General features: G+C 36.3%; 2 protein-coding genes across 2 annotated transcripts; both read right to left on the reverse strand.

Moving 5' to 3' along the window:
* Window positions 1-8,013: 8,013 nt before the first annotated feature.
* LOC307132516 (boLa class II histocompatibility antigen, DQB*0101 beta chain) lies at window positions 8,014-10,404 on the reverse strand. Its single transcript, XM_079826889.1, has 5 exons — window positions 10,151-10,404; window positions 9,530-9,796; window positions 9,105-9,386; window positions 8,906-9,019; window positions 8,014-8,788 (listed from the first exon to the last, which is right to left on the reverse strand). The coding sequence occupies exons 2-5, from the start codon at window positions 9,642-9,644 to the stop codon at window positions 8,724-8,726; spliced, it is 576 nt and encodes a 191-aa protein (XP_079683015.1). The 5' UTR covers window positions 9,645-9,796; window positions 10,151-10,404; the 3' UTR covers window positions 8,014-8,723.
* A 7,331-nt stretch (window positions 10,405-17,735) lies between these two features.
* LOC307132641 (rano class II histocompatibility antigen, A beta chain-like) lies at window positions 17,736-20,374 on the reverse strand. Its single transcript, XM_079827104.1, has 5 exons — window positions 20,207-20,374; window positions 19,698-19,964; window positions 19,335-19,616; window positions 18,760-18,873; window positions 17,736-18,626 (listed from the first exon to the last, which is right to left on the reverse strand). Exons 1-5 carry the CDS (start codon window positions 20,262-20,264, stop codon window positions 18,574-18,576), a joined length of 774 nt encoding a protein of 257 aa, XP_079683230.1. The 5' UTR covers window positions 20,265-20,374; the 3' UTR covers window positions 17,736-18,573.
* Between the last annotated feature and the right edge of the window lie 1,756 nt (window positions 20,375-22,130).

The following is a 22,130-nucleotide window of genomic DNA, read 5'->3' on the forward strand; positions in this document are numbered from 1 at the left end:
AACACGAGAATTAACCTCATTGGTTCTCGAAGAAGCTCAAACGTGCTGCACAACACGAGAATGAACCACATTGGTTCTTGAGGAAGCTCAAACGTGCTGCATAACACGAGAATGAACCTCATTGGTTCTTGATGAAGCTCAAACGTGCTGTGTGACACGAGAATTAACCGCATTGGTTCTTACGGAAGCTCAAATGTGCTGCGTAACACGAGAATGAACCTCATTGGTTCTTACGGAAGCTCAAATGTGCTGCGTAACACGAGAATAAAACTCATTGGTTCTGGAGGAAACTCGAACGTGCTGCGTAACACGAGAATTAACCTCATTGGTTCTTATGGAAGCTCAAGCGTGCTGCGTAACACGAGAATTAACCTCATTGGTTCTCGAAGAAGCTCAAACGTGCTGCACAACACGAGAATGGACCACATTGGTTCTTGAGGAAGCTCAAACGTGCTGCGCAACACGAGAATGAACCTTATTGGTTCTTGAGGAAGCTCAAACGTGCTGCGTAACACGAGAATGAACCTTATTGGTTCTTGATGAAGCTCAAACGTACTGCGTGACACGAGAATTAACCTCATTGGTTCTTACGGAAGCTCAAATGTGCTGCGTAACACGAGAATGAACCTCATTGGTTCTTACGGAAGCTCAAATGTGCTGCGTAACACGAGAATGAAACTCATTGGTTCTTGAGGAAACTCGAACGTGCGGCGTAACACGAGAATTAACCTCATTGGTTCTTATGGAAGCTCAAGCGTGCTGCGTAACACGAGAATGAACCTCATTGGTTCTTACGGAAGCTCAAATGTGCTGCGTAACACGAGAATGAACCTCATTGGTTCTCGAGGAAGCTCAAACGTGCTGTGCAACACGAGAATGAACCTCATTGGTTCTTGATGAAGCTCAAACGTGCTGCGTAACACGAGAATGAACCTCATTGGTTCTTGAGGAAGCTCAAACGTGCTCACATCAAGGGAACATGCTTGAGCTTCCATTTACCATAACTGAATATATAAAGCGATCGTGAAAATTTTGACTAAACCGCTGAATTCATATAGATTATTTGGTAGTTTTGTAATCTCTTTATGAACTTTTTGAAGAGGTAGTTGCGTAGCTGTCGATGGAATGACAGAAAGCTCTCCGATTTCATCAAAAAGATCTTCATTAGCATTCCGGAAATTAACGAAAGTCTTACGTCTTAGGAATGACATGACATTGACTTATAACTGACCAGCTAAAGTACGCTGTGAATTTTTTGGGACGCAATTGAAATGAATGATGAACAGGTCACGTGAGAGGAGGCAATGACTATATCGCGCTATGATTGGATATGATCAGTTATGATTGGTTTGCGCGATTAAATCCCACCCTTTTGTTTTTGTGCGTGTTGTGGCATCGGCCCAAATAAAGACAAGGGTGGCGTTAATGGGAAGACTAATTAATAAGTAAGTAAACAACTCAGCTACTTAATTATCACCGTTTTATGTCACGTCAAAATCAAACTTGAAATGGGCCTGAAAACATGATGACTGTGAGCAATCACCTTGGGGAAATTAAAGGTACATCTTTGTGTCTGTGACCAGTGTGTACAAGCCTGATGACTGATAAAAATAAGTAGACTATTAAAAAGAAAAGCTGAACAGCACAAGCAGAGCTTAGTTCACAAATAAAATGTATTGTTTAAATTGTTACCAGCTTTTATATTATTTAAATTAATTATTGATTAAATGTATATTTGGTCTTAATGCATAGAACATTACATAGTGTAAAAATACAAAATAGAATGTATTTGGTCTCTCTTATTTATGGAATGTTTATTTAACCACAAAACCATTAAGAGTAACAGGGACATAAATGTGATATTTAAAAATGTGAGGACTTTGCCTCCTCGTTTTAAAAGACCGACACCCAATGGTGGTCTTTTAAGGAGATAATCAACGATATCCACCTGTTTTGGCTCATCTGTTTACTGTATATATATATATATATATATATATATATATATATATATATATATATTGACATATACAATTTTCATATAAAGATGTACTTAAGTCCTGGGTCAACTAGCACCCTTAAGTTCAACTAAATACATTTAATATAATTTTAAACTATAATACATTTCATTTAACTGCAAATAACTAGCAATTAACTGTGAAAACATTACATTCAGTGCACACTTATATACTTTTTAAGTATATATTTCATTACTTTTTAAAAGTTTACCCCCACATCCAGGCACAGAGGGCAGAGGTCTACATTTTTACACCACATGGTGTCCTACAAAGGATAACCGTCTGTCTACGTTACCATGTTTACCATCGTTTTACTATTCCAAGAGACAACTGAACAAATACAAGGCTGAATTGTAAAGGACAGATTGCCAATATTTATCTTTAAAGTCTTAAACTCAGAAATATGAGTAAAGATTTGTTTCAAACTATGTTGTAAACCCTTGTATATAGAGAGCAAACAGATCATGTTGCATCAGCATGGGGATAATAAAGAAGTTGCGCAACTTGAAGACTTACTGACAAATATTGACTGCTAACAATCTGGCCTATGCGTGTGAATCAACAAAAACTAAACTGATCTGCCGCAAAGAATAAAGATAGACGTGACTGGTTGTAATGACGTGTGGTATAACACATGCACACACAATATATACAAAATCTCCCAGTCCTAACTCAAAAGGAGTAATATCATTTAAGAATGAAGAGATGGATGGATGGAAGGTGTAATATCAGTGAAAGTATTAAAAACAAAGCAAACATTCACTGAAAACACACACATACTATGTATTAATAGTGTTCTACAAAACTTTTCCTCCCTCTCTTCTTTTGTCAACTCTATCCAAGTCATTGGAGGTTTGAAATATATTAAAATAAAATCTACAGATGCTTTTTTGTTCCATTACATGAACTCTCTTTAATCTAGCCGCACTCAAAAAGCTATTCAAACATCTTACATAAATTATGCTCTCAGTATTAAAATCAAAGGCCAACGCCACCAGTCCCAGGGCTGTAGGAGAAAACTTTTGATGGACAGAAGGAGAGAAAGACACAAACTTATGATAAGCATATGTCATACATTTTTTCTGCCTTTCAAAAGATGCCTCACTTTAGGCAGCCTAGATTTGTCTGTTATCAGCTTCAAGACAATCTGACGATTCTAGTCTCTTTTCCTTAGCTCATGAATGACAATTAATGACATAGTAAATATTTTTTGCTCTTGTAATGGAAATATTACAGTAATCAGTATTTGATGTTCTGAAAGTCGTTTATGAATTATACTGAAGTGCAGTATTCTGGATTCACTAAATGATCTGGTTTAATATACAACCCCAAATCAGAAAAAGTTGGGACAGTATGGAAAACGCAAAAAAAAGATAGAAAAAATAAGTGATTTCTAAATGTACTTTGACTTGTATTTCATTGCAGACAATATGAACACAAAATATTTCATGTTTTGTCTGGTCAACTTCATGTCATTTGTAAATATGCATCCTTTCCTGTCATTAAGACCTGCAACACATTTAAAAAAAAGTTGGGACAGTAAAGCATTTACCACTTTGTAATGTTGCCATTCCTTTTCACAACACTTAAAAGACGCTTAGGGACTGAAGACACCAAGTGATGAAGTGTTTCATGTGTAATTTTGTCCCATTCTTCCTGCAAACAAGTCTTAAGGTGGGCAACAGTACGGGGTCTTCGTTGTCGCATTTTGCGCTTCAAAATACGCCACACATTCTCTATTGGAGACAGGTCGGGACTGCAGGCAGGCCAGTCAAGTACCCGTACCCTCTTCCTCCGCAGCCAGGACTTTGTAATGTGTGCAGAATGTGGTTTTGCATTGTCTTGTTGAAATATGCATGGACGTCCCTGGAAAAGATGTCTTCTTGAAGGCAGCATATTATGCTCCAAAATCTCTATGTACTTTTCAGCATTAATGGTGCCTTCACAGAAGTGCAAGTTACCTTTGCCAAGGGCACTGACACAACCCCATACCATGACAGACCCTGGCTTTTGGACTTGTTGCTGGTAACAGTCTGGATGATCCTTTTCTTCTTTGGTCTGGAGCACACGGCGTCCATTCCTCCCAAAAAATACCTGAAATACTGATTCATCTGACCACAGTACACGTTTCCACTGTGTGATGGTCCATCCCAGATGCCTCCGAGCCCAGAGAAGTTGACGGCGCTTCTGGACACTGTTAACATAGGGCTTCCTTTTGGCACAGTACAGTTTTAACTGGCATTTGTGGATGTAACTACGTATTGTGGTACTTGACAAAGGTTTGCCAAAGTAGTCCTGAGCCCATGTGGTGATATCGCTTATAGATGAATGACGATTCTTGATGCAGTGCCGCTGGAGGGATCGGAGATCACGGTTGTTCAGCGTAGGCTTGCGCCCTTGTCCTTTACGCACTGAAATTCCTCCAGATTCCTTGAATCTTTTAATTATGTTATGCACTGTTGAATGTGAAATATCCAAATCTCTTCCTATCTTTCTTTGAGGAACATTGTTTTTAAACATTTCAATAATTTTCTCACGTATTTGTTGGCAAACTGGCGATCCTCGGCCCATCTTTGCTCCTAAAGGATTAGACCTTTCTTGGATGCTGCTTTTGTACCAAATCATAATTACAATCACCTGTTGACATCACCTGTTTCAAATCACATCATTATTTAACCATTTTACCTCATTACTAGCCCTATATTGCCTCCTGTCCCAACTTTTTTTGAAATGTGTTGCAGGTCTGAATGACAGGAAAGGATGCAAATTTACAAATGACATGAAGTTGACCAGACAAAACATTAAATAATTTGTGTTCATATTGTCTGCAATGACAAGTCAAAGTAAATTTAGAAATCGCTTCTTTTTTTTTTTTTTTCGTTTTCCATACTGTCCCAACTTTTTCTGATTTGGGGTTGTAAAAAAAAAAGAGTTGTGATTAGCACATTGCTCTGTTGTATTGGATAATATAATCGGTCAAACTGAAGTTTGGCTTTTGGGGCCCTCCACGGATGAATGTTTTAATCGGTATTGCTTATGGGATTCACTAAGGGCATGTGAGGATGAAAATTATGTAATTTTAGTGTTTTTTTGTGTCCAATATTTAAAATTTAAGAGAAAAGTCTACACATCAGTGTCTGATATTTATTTGTAGATTTTCAACAATATGGGGCACATTATTTATGCTCCTAACTGGCTGTAACTTAAAGGTGCACTATGTAAAACATTTTCAGTAAAATATCCAAAAACCACTTGGCCAATGTTATATATTTTGTTCAGATGAGTACTTACAATATCCCAAATGTTTCCAACTATTTGTAGCTCGTGAGAAATTGCTATTTTAACCAAGGAACTGGGACTTGTGAGGGAGTCGCCTGTCGATTGCGTCATATCTGCGGTACCCTCGGTTTACTCTCACTGCAGTGTGCAACAAGTGTCATAGCAGCCACCGAGCGAACGCACAGAGTAATGTTATAACTACATTTCCAACACACTCAGATGTATCTAATGTGATAAACAGAGCTGCGTTACCTCATACTCATGACCGGAAAAGCGGAAGTGGCACCAGCTACTGTGTCATAATACAAGTTCTGCTGCTCGCGAGGCGTGTGTTGCCTTCATCTTATTAACAATCTCTCCAGTGGCCTTGCTCAGCTCCACAACACTCGGTCCTGCTCTGCTTCATACTACAGTAGCGTTAATAATCGCATCCATGAACATGATTTCTACCCGAGTCTAATCCCGATTCTTTTCCACCGGCTGTGAGGTGAAGACCACATGTCCCTCAAAAGTGGCATCATCAAACTACGCCTTTGTTTTGAACAGGCGACCTCTAGTGGACGGAAAAGTTACATAATACCTTTAATGCATTATAAAGTTATTGTCATGTCAAATTGTCATCTCCCAATTGTGTATCTTAATTCAGATAAAATGAGTTTAGAACTATCACTATTTTGTTAGTAATACAATTAAAAACATCTGCATTCAAGATTATTATCATATTCGTTGAGATACAATACCGTTCAAGAGTTTGGGGTTAGTAAAAAAACTTTTATTTAGTAAGGATCCATTAAATTGATCAAAGGTGTCAGTAAAGTGACATTTGAAATAAATGATATGCCTTTGATTTGGTATCAGCATATTAGATAGATTTCTGAAGGATCATGACACACAGTTGTGCCATCACAGGAATATATTTTATTTGAAAATATATTAAAATAGAAAAAAAAGTTATTTAATTTGCAATAATATTTCACAATATGAAGCTTTAAAAATGTGATCACTACCGAGCTGTAATAATATGTCACTAAGTATTTGTTCATTGTTCATTGCTCATTTTACATTTTACGGTTTAAGGCATCATTCTCTTAATGCTGAGATTTCACTGTAGCTCAATGTCCACCTTGTGGAGAACCCTGGAAACTCAGACTTAAGATCAGGCTTAAAATGTGTGACAATGTGTTACAACCTATACTTATCACCAGTGCTGCTCTTTTTTTTTTTTTTTTTTTGGGAAACGCTCAGTTTGATTGGTTTGGTAGAAGTCATAGGCACTGCAGAACTGATTCTCACTAGCTTCCCTGCTGACCGGATCATTGTACTACAGAAGGAAAAACACAAATAAAACGTATAAATGTGGACATGAAATATAAAAAAACATACATACATACTGTCCTAACATACCGACGTCCTCTAATGTCCTTTTCACCACCCAGATCAGAAGACTGTATAAGAAGACTCAGGGCATTGTAATATTAGATATGAAAAATATACATAGTGAAATCAGAAGTGTGATTTCTGTCATAGCAGATCACTTGAATATTGTAGCATTTTGAAATTACATTATGATAGAAAAAGCATAAAAAAACAACAAATTTGTATGCACATATACAGTAGCTAACTTTAGTTGTCTATAGTTATATTGAGTGACATTATTTAAAGCCAATTTGAACAAATTAACAAATTACTTTTATGTCATACTAAATAAAATTATATTTAATATTATATTCAATAAATTAGTATTTATTATTCACATCTAATTCCGTCTAAAACCACCCAAAGTCTGCGTGTGTCTGTGCAGATGTAGCGATAAAGGAGCACAGCATTGGTCCATCAGTGTTATGAGTATGACACACTTACAATACCATATTTGTTATTGTGTTGATTTGCAAAGGCAAAAAGGCAAATTTGCATTGCAAAAAAATAAATACAAAATACTGTATCTTCCTTGATGTGACATTTAGATCAGCTAAACATATGTTTTATTACTACTCATATTTCAGTAGTTGTTCATTTATTGTGCTTTAAAACTATAATGTTTTTGAAGTTTATTGATTAATACTGTTGATGTTTTCCTTTTTGGTGTGGATACATTTACTTTTTTTACTTTTACTTTAAGTTTACTACAAGATCTACTACTGCGAAAAGTATCAAAAGTCAGTCTGGTCATAGTAACATGTACTAGATAAGGAAAAAATACAAAAAAGGGAAATGCAAATGAATAGCTTTCTCCAGGAATAGACCTGGACAGGCTGGACTGCGTTTCCCAAAAACATTCCCTGCTGGAAAGAAAAGTTAAAACCAGCCTGAGATGTTTGGCTGGTCTTCTAGCCTGGCTATAGCTGGTTGAGCAGGCTGATTTTAGAGGGGTTTTCGGCATTTCTTTAGATGGTCAGGCTGGTCTTAGCTGGTTCGGCTATAACCAGCTGAACACCAGTTACATTCAGTTTAAATCAGCTAAGACCAGCCAATCAGGTTTGTTTTTAGCTGTTTCTTTTAGGCAGGGTTGTAAGCCTGTAGACTATAGAAACCATTAAGTGGCAATAGTTATTTTTTCTTATGTTGCTTTTGGGAAACACAGCCATGTTTGAGTTACTAACAGGCCTAAATCCAATTCAAGTCATTAGAGTAAGACACAAAAAATAGGTGACTGTGACCTCTGGTGGTTAACTTGTGGAATATAAGTCTCAACTGGGATGGAAACACAGAGACTAAGAGTAAATAAAATACATGATTAAAAACAGTTCTTTATAATAAAAGCTGTGGATTCAAAGGAAACAAATATTTGCAAATACTTGCAAACACATTTGTACTGACAAAATACAAGACTTAAACCTATAGAAATAGATCACTAACGCGATGTAATGTAAATGATTGGAATGTAAATGTAAAACTGACGATAACATAAAAAGCCTATAGGTGGAACTTAATTACCAAATTCAAAGGTCATTCAAATCAAATTTCATTAGACCTATATTGTAGTTGTACAGATGCATGTTTTTTGAGTGGTAAGTATAAAATACACATTAAATGGAATATTTTCACCAGTCTGCTGCCTTTGACGTCATAGCTCATTGCCAAGATGGTCTCAAAAAACGAAAATACTGAGAAATCCACCAAACCAGTTGTAACAACAGTTTGGTGACTATTTAATCAGGCGAAAGTAATTGCAAAACTTACAGCTGCATGTAGTTTTATTAATATTTAATAAACCAATTTTCTGACTTGTTCGTGCAAGTTTTTCATGCACGTCTCTGAGGGCAAATATAATTTTATGGAGAAATTGAGAATCATTAGGAAAGCAGAATACTGATAGCCATAAGAGTGACTATAAAGTGACTATAACAAGTTAATTGCCTTTTTAATTGACTGCTTATCAAATGTCTCTCGAGTCATATGGATGGATGTTTCAGTCCCAGATGTTACGACCTACTGCTGTTCAGTGCCGTCCATTGTTTGCAGTGGAAGTAAACAAGCTGGAAGTCTGTAAAAGCCTGTAGACAGCAACAAAACAACACATTTCCAACATCTCAATTAATAATGACTGGGAAGATGATTTTTCATCACACCACCAGCCCACCACCAAATCTGTCTTCATTATGAATACCAACCTGTGTGTTTTCTTTTATGGTAGATCAGTCCTCCGGCTGCCGTCACAACCCCCATCACCAGCCCCACAGCCCCAAGAATTATCATAGACCTTTCAGACTCGGATAGTGAAGGATCTGTAAAATGTAAGGAAATTCATGTCCATTCATGTTCAGTGAGGCAACAATCTGATTCTTAAGACTAATCATAGTCTTTTCTTACCCCAGTGATAGACCATGGGTCTATTAGAGCTGGCGTGCTCCACCACACAGGAGATCTTCTCTCCAGGTTTGGGAAAGTATTCCAGGTAGGAGTGGATCTGGTAGAACCAATCTCCATCAGCCAGCTCCTCAGTAGAGGACACATCAGCTGTCACCTCGTTATCATCTCTCATCCACGTCAGTTTGATGGGTTTGGGGAAGAAGTCATAGGCACTGCACACCAGAACAGCTTTCTGATTCCCACTAGCTTCCTTGTCTGACCGTATAATGACTTCTGGTTTTACTGTAAAATTGGACATAGTTAGACATAATTTCTTATTTATGTCAAATACCAAAATATAAGGTTTTGAAACTAATAATAATAATAACTAATAATATCTCTTTAATTTAAGTATGTGTAGTGAATAAGTAGGAATTGTCTTTCACCTGACATCCCTGCATTCGGGATAATAAACTTTCCAATTTCTTTACATTGATTCAGCACAAATTCTGCTTCTGCAAGTAACATCTTTTGATTATTACTCTCCTCTGCCCATTTCATTCCAAATTCAGTGTAACCACTAGCCTTATCCTCAGTGCTGTTGTATCTCAGATATTCAATTTTGTTGTAGGTGATCGAATAGATAAATTCAATGTTTTGTTGAGAGTCAGGTACTCGACAGCGAATTTGGACATATCCGTAATGTCCATGAACTGAAACAGAAAAAGAAAAGATATTAGAGAAAATAACAGACATACAATAAAAAAAGATTAGCTTATACAGATAAGCAAACTGTATGAAAATAGGGCATGTTTCAATTTTCATTTAAAAAAAAGAACACGCTTATTTTTGTTAAGGCTGTTGGGTGAAACTTTGAATATAGTAGTTGAGGAAATTATTCAGGAATGACAAAGATTCAATTTGACATTTGTTTAGTGTTAATGTAAGAGTCAATGTAATTTTTAGACAAAAATTGTGATATTTAATTTTGAGAACTTAGCAGAAATCGTAAATCTACACAAAAACATTTTGTAAATAATATTAATTATAACAACATTTCATCTTACCTGTTTCAAATAGAGCAGACAAAAACTGCCAAATGTACCACAAGATTGTACTGCATTTTTTAAGTCATGCCACTGTGTGAGCTTGTGTATTTGAACACAATGCACTGACTACATGCACATGAAACTTCTCATATTACACTGTAACTGTATATATTTAGTTTAGAAAAGGTGTGTCTGTGCAGATAGAGATAAAGGAGCCCATTTGTCCTGTGTTCTGTGGAGTTGGTCTAGCTCTTGAGCTGCTGGGTCTGGTCACTGGAGTCTTTTTCATTGCCAAAAGGGTGGGAAAATTATATAATTATACTGATACCACTGACACTGACACTATTGTTAGTTCTGCTGTCGTGTACAGGTGACGTGCACATGACGTGTACATTTGCAAAATTGCTAAATATGTCAAAAATACCTCCCAAAAATATCTTCCACCTGTTTCAATTCATAATATAGATCAGAATCATAAACTGATATTTAGATCAAGTAAGAAAAGTAGCAGTAGTTGTTAATTTATTGTGCTTTGAAACTGATGTTATTAAAGTTTATTGATTAGCATTAAATCAACAGTAGGCTATAACAAGCAGAAGCAAAGTACCAATGGGAAGCTTTGCTCCAGGTCAGCAACCGTCAATAAGATAAATGGAAATGCTAATGAATCGTTTTCTCCAGGTACAGACTGACTAAATGTCATAATGAGTGAGATACATCGGAGTCAAGAGTCAAAAATCAGGTGAAGGTGACCTCTGGTGGTTGAGTGGTTAACTTGTGGCATATCAGTCTCAATTATGATAGCGGAAAAAAAAACTATAACATATATGGTGATAAAAAAGCAGCATCTAATGTGACTTGAGATTGTTTGGCAGGTTATCATCAGCAGTTTGCTGGCATTCTGACCAAATAATATTTCTTGTAAAAAAAAACATAAAAAAAAGAAAAAAAGAAAACATAGGCTTGTCACAATCTGCCACTCAGATCATATCAATACCAGAATATCAAGTTCATGACTGACCACATGCAGCACCATATGTGCAAGGATCCAAAAGCGACTCACTTCTGTGAACAAACATGCTTGAATCATTTTGCGGAATAGCATTTTTCATTGCCTATTTGCCATACACTGAAGGCCAAAGTAAGTAAAAGCTTTAGGACTAATTCTAAAACTTTGAATGAATAATGTAATTTAAAATGTGATGTATTAGTGATAATTTGTCTCATATGCATAGTACAAATTGCATTGTAATACTGCTAAAGCTTGAGTTGTTGTTTTATTATGTTTATTGCAGAACACAATGAACAATTGTATTTTCACTTGAAGTGCAAATATCTTCAAATGAATGTTATTATATACATATACATAGATGATATGTAACAAATCTTTTAAATCCTGAACTCTTTAGGTTATCTTGAATATGGCTTGATTGAATCATGCAGTGGATCAGCTGGTACTAATGAAATTCTCTTCACTTATGAAACTGAAGTGGCTGCATACATGGATTTAGAAGAGGAAAAACTAATTGTCATAGTACCTGATATTGTACATAGTTTATATGGCCTTGATACAATACACCAACAACATGATAACCCCAATGATGATAGATTAACACATTTGTGCAGAGATGCTTATATCAGGACACTCTCTCTTAATATACCTGAACCTCTTGGTAAGATGTAATTTTTTACTCCACACAGTTACCATCTAAAGAGAATTAAGATTAAATATGGTTATTAAACAAAACAGTGATAAAATTTCAATATCTTTCAGATTCCCCCGAAACCTCAATTTACCCCAGGAATGATGTGATATTAAATGTCAATAATACCCTGATTTGTCTGGTGACTGGATTCTACCCTCCACCGGTCAAAGTCTCGTGGACCAAGAACAATGTGAATGTGACAGATAAATCAACCGTCAGCAGATATTATCCCAACAAAGATGGGACACTGAATGTATTTTCCCGACTGAGCTTCATTCCAGAGGAAGGAGACATTTACAGATGTTCTGTGGAGCACAAAGCCCTTCAACAACCTCAAACCAGAACATGGGGTGGGTAATTTTTATATGGCAGTCACCTTGACTTGACTTGACAATGGTTGAGGATCCAAAATTGTTGCTGCATACCCCTCTGCCACTGGGTAGTTCAATTCAATTCAATTCAAATTTATTTGTATAGCGCTTTTCACAATACACATTGTTTCAAAGCAGCTTTACAGAAAGTGCATTTCATAGATGTACAGTAAAAATGTTAGAAAGACAATGTTAAAGAATAATGTTCGAAAAAGTTAATCAATCGTGTATTAATTTAGGCCATAACAACGCTGGCGTTGAGTCGTCTCTTCACAGGCGTGGAGTCGTCTCATCACAGGTGTTGGGGCATCTGAAGTCTCCATGAGGGGCTGGATACAAACTGGAGCTGATGAACTATTTACCTCGGGACTAGTGTCCCGAGATAACAACAGAAAAGCAGATGGGAAATGATTAGCGTAGCTGCTGTTCAGAATATTATATTAACGCTTTTGATCCGATTTAACTGTAGTATAAAAAGATAATTATAATGTGAATGCTTGGCTAAAGAGATGCGTCTTTAATCTAGTTTTAAACTGGGACAGCGAGTCTGAACCTCGAACAATATCAGGAAGACTATTCCAGAGTTTAGGAGCTAAATGTGAAAAAGCCCTCCCTCCTTTAGTGGACTTAGATATCCTAGGAATGACCAGAAGCCTCGAGTTTAGTGATCTTAAAGAGCGCGATGGATTGTAGGGCGATAGAAGATCCGTTAAATACACTGGAGCTAAACCATTTTGGGCCTTATAGGTCAGTAGCAATACTTTGTAATTGATACGGAACTTCACAGGTAACCAGTGTAGAGATGATAAAATTGGTGTTATATGATCATATTTTCTTGACCTAGTAAGAACTCTAGCAGCTGCATTTTGGACTAACTGTAGTTTGTTTATTGAGGATGCAGGACAACCAGCTAATAAAGCATTACAGTAATCTAATCTCGAGGTCATGAATGCATGAACTGACTTTTCTGCATCAGAAATAGATAGCATGTTACGTAGCTTAGCAATGTTTCTAAGATGGAAAAATGCCGTTCTTGTAACATATGAAATATGATTTTCGAATGTCAGGTTGCGGTCTAATATAACACCCAGGTCTTTTACTGTAGTGGATAAAGTGACAGGACATCCTTCCAAGGTAAAATTGTATTGCGAGAGGTTTTGTGGGCAGTTTTTTGGACCAATAAGTAACACCTCCGTTTTATCTGAATTTAATAGCAGAAAATTACACGTCATCCAGTATTTAATATCTTCAACACACGCTGTCAGTTTAGATAATTTAGCGTTTTCATCCGGTCGTGATGAAATATATAATTGAGTGTCATCAGCATAACAGTGGAAATTAATTCCATGTTTTCTTATAATATTACCAAGTGGCAGCATATATATTGAGAATAGCAGAGGGCCTAACACGGATCCTTGCGGCACCCCATAGTCTACTGATGTTATCTTTGATTTTTCCCCATTTAGACAGACAAAATGGTAGCGGTCTGATAAGTACGATCTAAACCAGTTTAATGCCTGTCCCTGAACACCAGTGTAATTTTGAAGTCGATCTAAGAGTAGTTTATGATCTATAGTATCAAACGCAGCACTAAGATCGAGTAGAACTAGTATTGAGATACAGCCTTGGTCAGAAGCTAGAAGTAAATCATTTGTGATTTTAACGAGTGCAGTTTCTGTGCTATGATGCGGCCTGAATCCTGATTGAAATTTTTCATAGATATCATTTTCTTGCAAGAAAGCGCACAATTGAGCGGACACAACTTTTTCTAGTATTTTAGACATAAATGGAAGATTTGAAATTGGTCTGTAATTTGCTAGGTTATTATGATCTAATTGTGGCTTCTTAATGAGAGGTTTTATGACTGCCAACTTGAATATTCTTGGAACATTCAAGTTAGTTGCGCCCCTGAGGCTGAGGTAATGAGGTAAATGAGACACAGGTGTAAACAATGAGTGCTGATGAGTCCGGGCAAAGGATTATGGGTAATGTAGTCTATTATAGAATGACAGTCCGGATTGGAGTGCCCTCTGGTGGTGATCACAGGCACTCACACTTGTGAATTGTGACAAAAATAGAGTGCCTACACTTCCCCACCAGTGTAATGGAGCAATATTTTTTTTAATTTGTGTTAGCTTCATCCTTGTTAGGGACACAGATAAACATAGGCTTGACACTTTAGGCATTCATACCGTAACTGTATGCAAGATACAGGTGTGCTAAGACAAGCAGTAATAGCTAAAATCTTAAATTAAGTAAAGGCAAGCATCTTAATCCATAGTATAAAGAAAAAAATGTCTGGAGTGCATCTCCCAAAAGCATTCCCTTCTAAGGGAAAAAAAAAAGATGGCTGGTCTTAGCTGGTATTCTAACCTGGGGCCAGCAGCATAAACTTAGCCACTATGTTAAGATTGTGTCTGAATAACTAGTTTGACCAATTTACAGCTAACCAAGGGGTAATCAAAATTCATATTAGACCAACCTACCTTTTGATGTAACTGACTTGCAGTCGTGAAGATGATTTCTTATTTATATCAAATTTAGATTTTTAAAGGGGACATAATATGCCCCTTTTTACAAGATGTAAAATACGTCTCTGATGTCCCCAGAGTGTGTATGTGACTTTTAGTTCAAAATACGCCACAGATCATGTTTTATATCATGCTAAATTTGCCACTTTCTTGGGGTGAGCAAAAACACAGCTTTTTTGTGTGTGTCCATTTAAATGCAAATGAGTTGCTGCTCCTGCCTGTTCTTTTAAGACAATGTCAGAGCTTTAATAGCTTGTGCAACAAAATCAACAGAACATGTAGAACAAGAAACTAGTGGTGTTCAATTCGACTCGGACGGTATATAGTTTAGTTTAATTCCGGTTTTAACTTATGTTGCCATCTTGCTTTTATCCACTATTAGTACAAGCATGTTGCAGCTGACCCTGTGCGAATGATGGCCAAAACTTTACTGATGAATTTTAAGAAGTTTATTGTTCATCAGACAAAAGATGAAGCATCTGTTTTCACTCCAGAAAAATCACTGTAAGAGCTGAATAAAACACAGTACAAGAAGTGCGCATTAAAGTCTTATCCAAACACTCTCTCGCCCTTGCTCGTTCTTAATAAACTGTTAAACTTTATAAAAACAACTCAGATGAACTGAAATAAAGTTTGTGCTCTCCCTTTCATTACTGCTGTGGCCAGAATCGCTCCGGAGACTATAAACTGGATCACAAAAAGTTGGTAGTAAGCAGATTTTACCCCAACAAAGATGGGACACTGAATGTATTTTCTCGGCTGAGCTTCATTCCAGAGGAAGGAGACATTTACAGCTGTTCATGGAGCACAAAGCCCTTCAACGACCTCAAACTAGAACATGGGGTCGGTATTTATTCATTATTCACATATAATTCCTTTTAAAAACACATGATGAATTTAACAATGCATCATGCATAAGAAATAATTTAAAAATAAATAAATAAATAAATAAACTAAAATATGGGTAACACTTTACAATAAAGTTCATTAGTTAACATAAACTAATCATGAACTGCACTTATAAAGCATTTATTTATCTTTGTTAATGTTAATTTAAACATTTACTAATGCATTATTAAAATCTTGTTAACATTAGTAAATGCACTGTGAACTAACATGAACAAACCATGAACAGCTGGATTTTTATTAACTAACGTTAACAAACGTTAACTAATGCTGAATAGAGGTGTTGTTCATGGTTAGTTAATATTAACTAATGTTAATTAATACAACCTTATTGTAAAGTGTTACCAAAATATGTTTATGTAAATATGTAGGATATTTTTAGGAGAATTTATTTTCTCTAATGCACATAGCCAAAAATGTTATGTTATTGAAAATGCACCCATAGATTTTCTCATCACAGTCATCTGCTCATCTTATATTTTGCTCCGTTTAAAACAATGCTAAAAAATTGTTCATACAGTTGTCCTTTCATGGTCATATTAATGAGATAGCAATTAGCAGTAAAATTGTTTGTTGTGGTTGATGTTTCGGCTGTAATTGCTATGAATCAAATATGGTTTTAAAGGGGTCATATGATGCAATTTCTTGTTTTCCTTTTTCTTTAGTGTGTTATGTAGCTGTTTGTGCATAAGATCTGCTGAGCAAAGCTCAAAGTCTCAACCCCAAAGAGATTTTCTTTGTAAATGTTAAGGCTCAGCCACGCTTTCCTAAAACGCTTCATTCAAACACATCCCCACAAATCTACGTCAGTCTGAGTTTCATAACACCAGCCAAATGTCTACGCAAAGAGAGAAGGCGTAACTTTCATGAAGACGCTGTGTTTTTCGCTGCAAAAGCCAAACTACTTTGTTTGGCCTTCCAAAAAAGGGCACAATTAGAAAACAGTGGTTAAAGGATTAGTTCACCTCAAAATTTCCTGATAATTTACTCACTCCAATGCCATCCAAGATGTCCATGTCTTTCTTTCTTCAGTTGAAAATAAATTTTCCTTTTTTTGTGGAAAACATTTCAGGATTTTTCTCCACACAATGGACTTCAATTGCAACCAATATGTTGAACGTTACATCAGTGCAGTTTCAAAGGACTTTGAAGTGCTTCAAATGGTACTGTGCGATCCCAGCTGAGGAATAGCGTCTTATCTAGAGAAACGATCGATCATTTTAAAAAAAACATTCAAATGTATATACATTTTAACCACGATTGATCGTCTTGTGCTGGTCTGCAACGAGCCAGGCATTACGTAACATACGTTGAAAAGGTCATGCCGAACGTGGGCAGAAGTACCGCTGGGAGTCTATGGGGAATCGTGTGTTCATTGGAACGTTTGTAATGTTTTATTGTAACATTGTAATACTCTAGCTATATACAGCAAGTAAACAGAAATGGCGGTCTCTCTGCTTCTCACTCAGGGATGTCTATGCTAAAAGAGCAGAAAAATCAACAGTCATGGGCGGGGTTTCTCTACTCTCACGTATGAGTAGGGGAACCTATGAAACAGCGCGTTATGAGAGATTTATAATGATTGATTGGGATCATAAAAAAAAGTGTGGTGGATTTTTACCATTATAGGCTGGTTGTTTACACACACTGTGGACACACATCTGTGTTCAAACACCTTCTAAAAGTGAATTTTGCATAATAAGTCCCCTTTAAGCACTCCACTTTAACATGTCCTTCGACATATAGTCTATCTGTTACTTGTATCTTTTATACTGCTGCCAGGACAATAATAGGAATAATAATAGGAACTGATCACCACAGTGTGAAGGTTTGGCAGGTTAGCATCAGCAGTCCTGCAGGCACATGTTGTGTATTCTTCCAAATAATATTTCCAAATATATTTAAAGACTTTATATAATATTTAGATATGATCTAACTGTACCATTGCTTTTCTGTGCTTTTTTATATTTATATATTTTTTTATTTCCGCATTTTTACCACCATAATGACCAACTTTAAAATACAGTAGCGTAGTAGGCCTAACTATTCAGCTCCAGATCTGCACAATTCAAAAACGAAGCAGTTTATTCCTAATAAGAATATTTATTGTTGTCAGCCACTTTAACATTGTAAATACACTGTTTGTGCATTAACACTGCACTGTGCTTACATACAGGTAAATAAAATAATTAAATAATGATTAAAATGTGTTGTAAAGTTAAGTTAAAACTGTACTGTTCTTAAATGTAAAACAAAAACTTTACTCAAATAAGGATTAAATTAAAATGTATGTGTTTTAACATGAATTTATTTAGTGATTCCTCTGCATACCACTAGAGGCAGCCTGAGTACCACTATTCGCCACACTTTGAGAACCACTGTGCTAGAGGACTTCTGTATGCATTACAGAGATCAGGAATTTATTCTGCCACACTTCCTCATGCTTCTAAACTGGGCAAATCTATTGTATCTATCAGTCAAATGAAACCAAAAACCATCACCATTGTCACGATCTGTCACGATATAATTATATATATATGTAGTCAGACTTAAAAATACTTTATCTTTTTACATGTAACCTGATTTACTGAAATTATTGGTGGTGCGCTTAAAAAAAGATTTAGAATAGAGCCACTGTACTTTTTATCCATGGTATAAATATCCGATTGAGATCATCCATATTTGTCAATTTATCTTCACTGAGATATAGGTTGTAGACACATGATAACATAAAACATGGATTTATTTACAGAACCTTTACCAAAAAAAAGGTGCAATTATAGAACAAACCACAGAGGAGAACTTTTCTCAACTTCAATCAATAAAATAGTTGTTTACACCGGCATTGCAGTTGAACTGGTTGTGTTTGGTGTCTCTTTTAATGTCTTTTATAAGCTGATCTGCAGTCTGTTACTCAATGTTCCCTCTTAAGTGTTGCTGAGTGTCCGCAGATATTGACTCTCAGTTGATTTGACGTGTGCTAAATGAAGGAACATGAACATAAAAGTATAAGTATTTTAGAACATAATAAAAATGGAGAAACCGTGAAATTTCTAATGCCTTATTGCAATTTTGGTTTGAAAATGTATATGTGAGTGTGTCTGCACACCAACCTGTGTGTTTTCTTTTGTAGTAGATCAGCCCTCCTGCTGCCATAATCACCCCCAAAACCACCCCTGCAGCACCAGTTATCATCTTATTCCTGTCAGACTCTGACAGAGATGAATCTGCAAAATAAAATAGAATTGTGCTGAAAAATTCCATGGTTTGTTATGCAATGCACACAATTGTGTCAGTTGAGCCTTGAGATAAGATTGCAAATGATAACCAGCAACCCAATGAATCACTTGAGAGTTTCACTTTTTAAAAATAAAATAGGTATTACTTAACAATTTTTTTTTTTTATTATCGTTTATGTAGTTTTATCATTATATGATTTTAGGAATCCTACTAAGAATACGTTCAAAAGGTAAAAAAAACAAAAACAAAAAAACACTGAACTATAATAGTAATGCTGACCTGGACTAGAGTCCTCTGTGGTTGGTTAAATTGTTTAGGAAGCAAACAAAATTGCTTCCTTTTGTTCATATGAAAACAATAAGGGAACAAGCAGACATGGTAGAAACTATAGCTTGGTTTCTGTGGTCGTCAGTCTCAGTGTATTTTATAATATCAACTCAGTTCTTACCCCAGTGATAGACCATGGGTCTATGAGAGCTGGCGTGCTCCACCACGCAGGAGATCTTCTCTCCGGATTTGGGAAAGTATTCCAGATGGGAGTGAATCTGGTAGAACCAATCTCCATCAGCCAGCTCCTCAGTAGAGGTCACATCAGCTGTCACCTCTTCGTCGTCTCTCATCCACGTAAGTTTGATCAGTTTCGGGTAGAAATCATAGGCACTGCAAATCAACATGGCTGGACTTTTACCACTGGCCTGCCTTACTGACCGGATGATGACTTCTGGTTTTACTGTTGACATAATGAGGTTAATTTTGTGTTTTGATTCACATGTGTGGTTTCAAAAAGTTGTTAAAGTTCGATGCATCTCACCAGTTTTTTCTTCCATAGGGAGGGAATGCCCAAAGTGCTTGCAATCGGCAATGCTTTTCTCTGCCTCCTTATGTAGCCACTCAGGTTTTTTATTAAAGTCATCCGCCCATTTCATCGCATATTCGGTGTAAGCAACAAATTTATTTTCAGTACTGTTAAATCTCAGCAATTCAGATTTGTCATAATATATTGAGTAGATGAGCTCAACATTTTGCAGAGAACCGAGTACACGACAGAGAATTAGGATGAATCCATAATGTCCATGGACTAAAAAAAAAACAGCCAACAAACCTTTTGACAGTTTTATAATAACAATACTGATACAGTAATAATAACATATATGATGATGATACATCTGTTTAACTTGGCATAAAGTTCACAAATATTTCTAAATGAAAAATTTCAGAGTAAAGATATTTATACAATTTCAATTGAAATGGCATTTTTAGTACAAAGAAATTGAACGTAGAACTATTGCATCACTATATTAAAGTCAGAATATTGCTTACCTGTTTCAAACAAAATAAGAAACAACAAGGCCAGGTGTATCACAAGATCATATCGCATTTTGCATTCAGTGTTGTTTTACTGGCATAGAGATGGAATGAGCCCAAAAGCGGTTACAGTAAATGTCTTAAATGATGCCAGCCCAGTTTGGCATCGCAACTCATCAAACTGGAAAATCAAGCTTGACCCACAAAATATCATGTGATCGAGTAACTTACACTGGGACATTTTTCACAAGAGCTGCACTACAAAAAACTGAAGTGAAAGTTGTGGATATTTGCTGACAAATTGGCATTGTTCATAAAGTAATTGTTCATTCATTTGACTGCTTTTTTGTTATTTAGGATTTTCCAACTCAGGACTCACATGAGATTTTAGGTCGCCCTCTCAGTCAAAAAAGATTCAGAAATGCATGTCTAAAATGTGGAATTTTTGTGTTCTTGCCCCAATACTTTTAACACCCTTTTTTGTGACTCTCTGCTGCACCGGAAAAAACATCAATAATAGTTTTTTTTATTGATTCAGGAGAATATGCTCTGCACATGATATCTAAATTTCCTGATTCACCACTTAGTTCTATTACAATAACACTTGTTTAACCAGCCCTTAAAATCACTTATAATGCATCCAACCAGAACAAGCTTGAGAATACTTGTGCTGTTGCACGGCAGGAGGAATGAAGCAGTGAGAAAAAGACTTCAGTCTTTTTGCTATGTTTACAGCCTGAGCTTACTGTACATTTTCATTTTAACTGTCCATTTCTCATTCTCTGTGACATTGCGCCACATTATTTGATACTGTTTTTAAAACTGCACAGTTACAGTGCAAATTGCAGTTACTTGAACTATAACTCTGCATCAACTGTCAGGATTATGTTATGTTTAGTAGTTTCTGTGTTCATGTTTTCCCTCTCTGTCTCCTTGGTTACTCATTATGTGCTCATTGGTTTCTATAATTAGCCATTATTGCCACCTGCACTCTAAAAAAAAAAGGTTCTATATGGCACTAAAAGTGGTTCTTTGCCGTAAGGGAACCACTTTTGGTGCTATATAGCACCATTTCTTAACATGTTCTGTATATGGTAGCGGTGCTATATAGCACCTCAGCCAAAGAACCGCTGAAGAATCACTGAAGCACCAAGATTGGTGCTATACAGCACTTAAAAAGGTTCTCCTATGATTACGAGCCAAGAACCACTTTTAGTGCCATATAGAACCTTTTTTTTTTGAGTGTGTCTCGCCTTCAGTTGCCTTTGTTTGTCCTCTGTATTTAAGCGCTGTGTTTCAGTTACTCCTGGGGCCTCATTTATAACTATTGCGTACGCACTAAACAGGCACTGAAAGAGGCGCACACCACTTCCGACGCACAAGTGATTTATAAAAACAAACTTGATGGCAAAATTATTACCCATATTATTTTTTTATCCTTTGTTTTTCTTCCGGTAAAACAAAACTCACGCCAGGAGAACCAGCTGACGATGTCAATCGTTCTCCTTCTGTTTTTCTTCTCAAGTCATGTTTGATATTGCCAGTCTCCGTGAGATCTCGTCACAGCATGAAAATGTTACAGTCAGGTCTCACAGTCAGGGTGAATCTTCTAGTGTGTACAATTGGAGGATTATAATGCTAAAAATCTGTTGAAACTGCCCTTATGTCTGGTCTCACACAGTTTTAAAATCGATTAAGACTTGAAAATCATCTAGTGCATGTGTCCCAAGCCTAAAATAAACATAATGACACAATACAAGAGGATTTTTTGGATTAAAGGTCATTTGCGACAAGCATTGAATCAAGTCACGCCCTTGATTGAAATCTTTGGTTAAAAATCTTCAAGTGTGTGACCAGCCTAACACAAAAACTACCCAAACACTGAAAAAAATAACCCAAAAGGTTTAACCCAGGATTTGGATAGAGATTTTTTTTTTTT

Source organism: Gobio gobio (assembly GCF_949357685.1).
Source record: "Gobio gobio genome assembly, chromosome: 10".
Lineage (NCBI taxonomy): Eukaryota > Metazoa > Chordata > Actinopteri > Cypriniformes > Gobionidae > Gobio > Gobio gobio.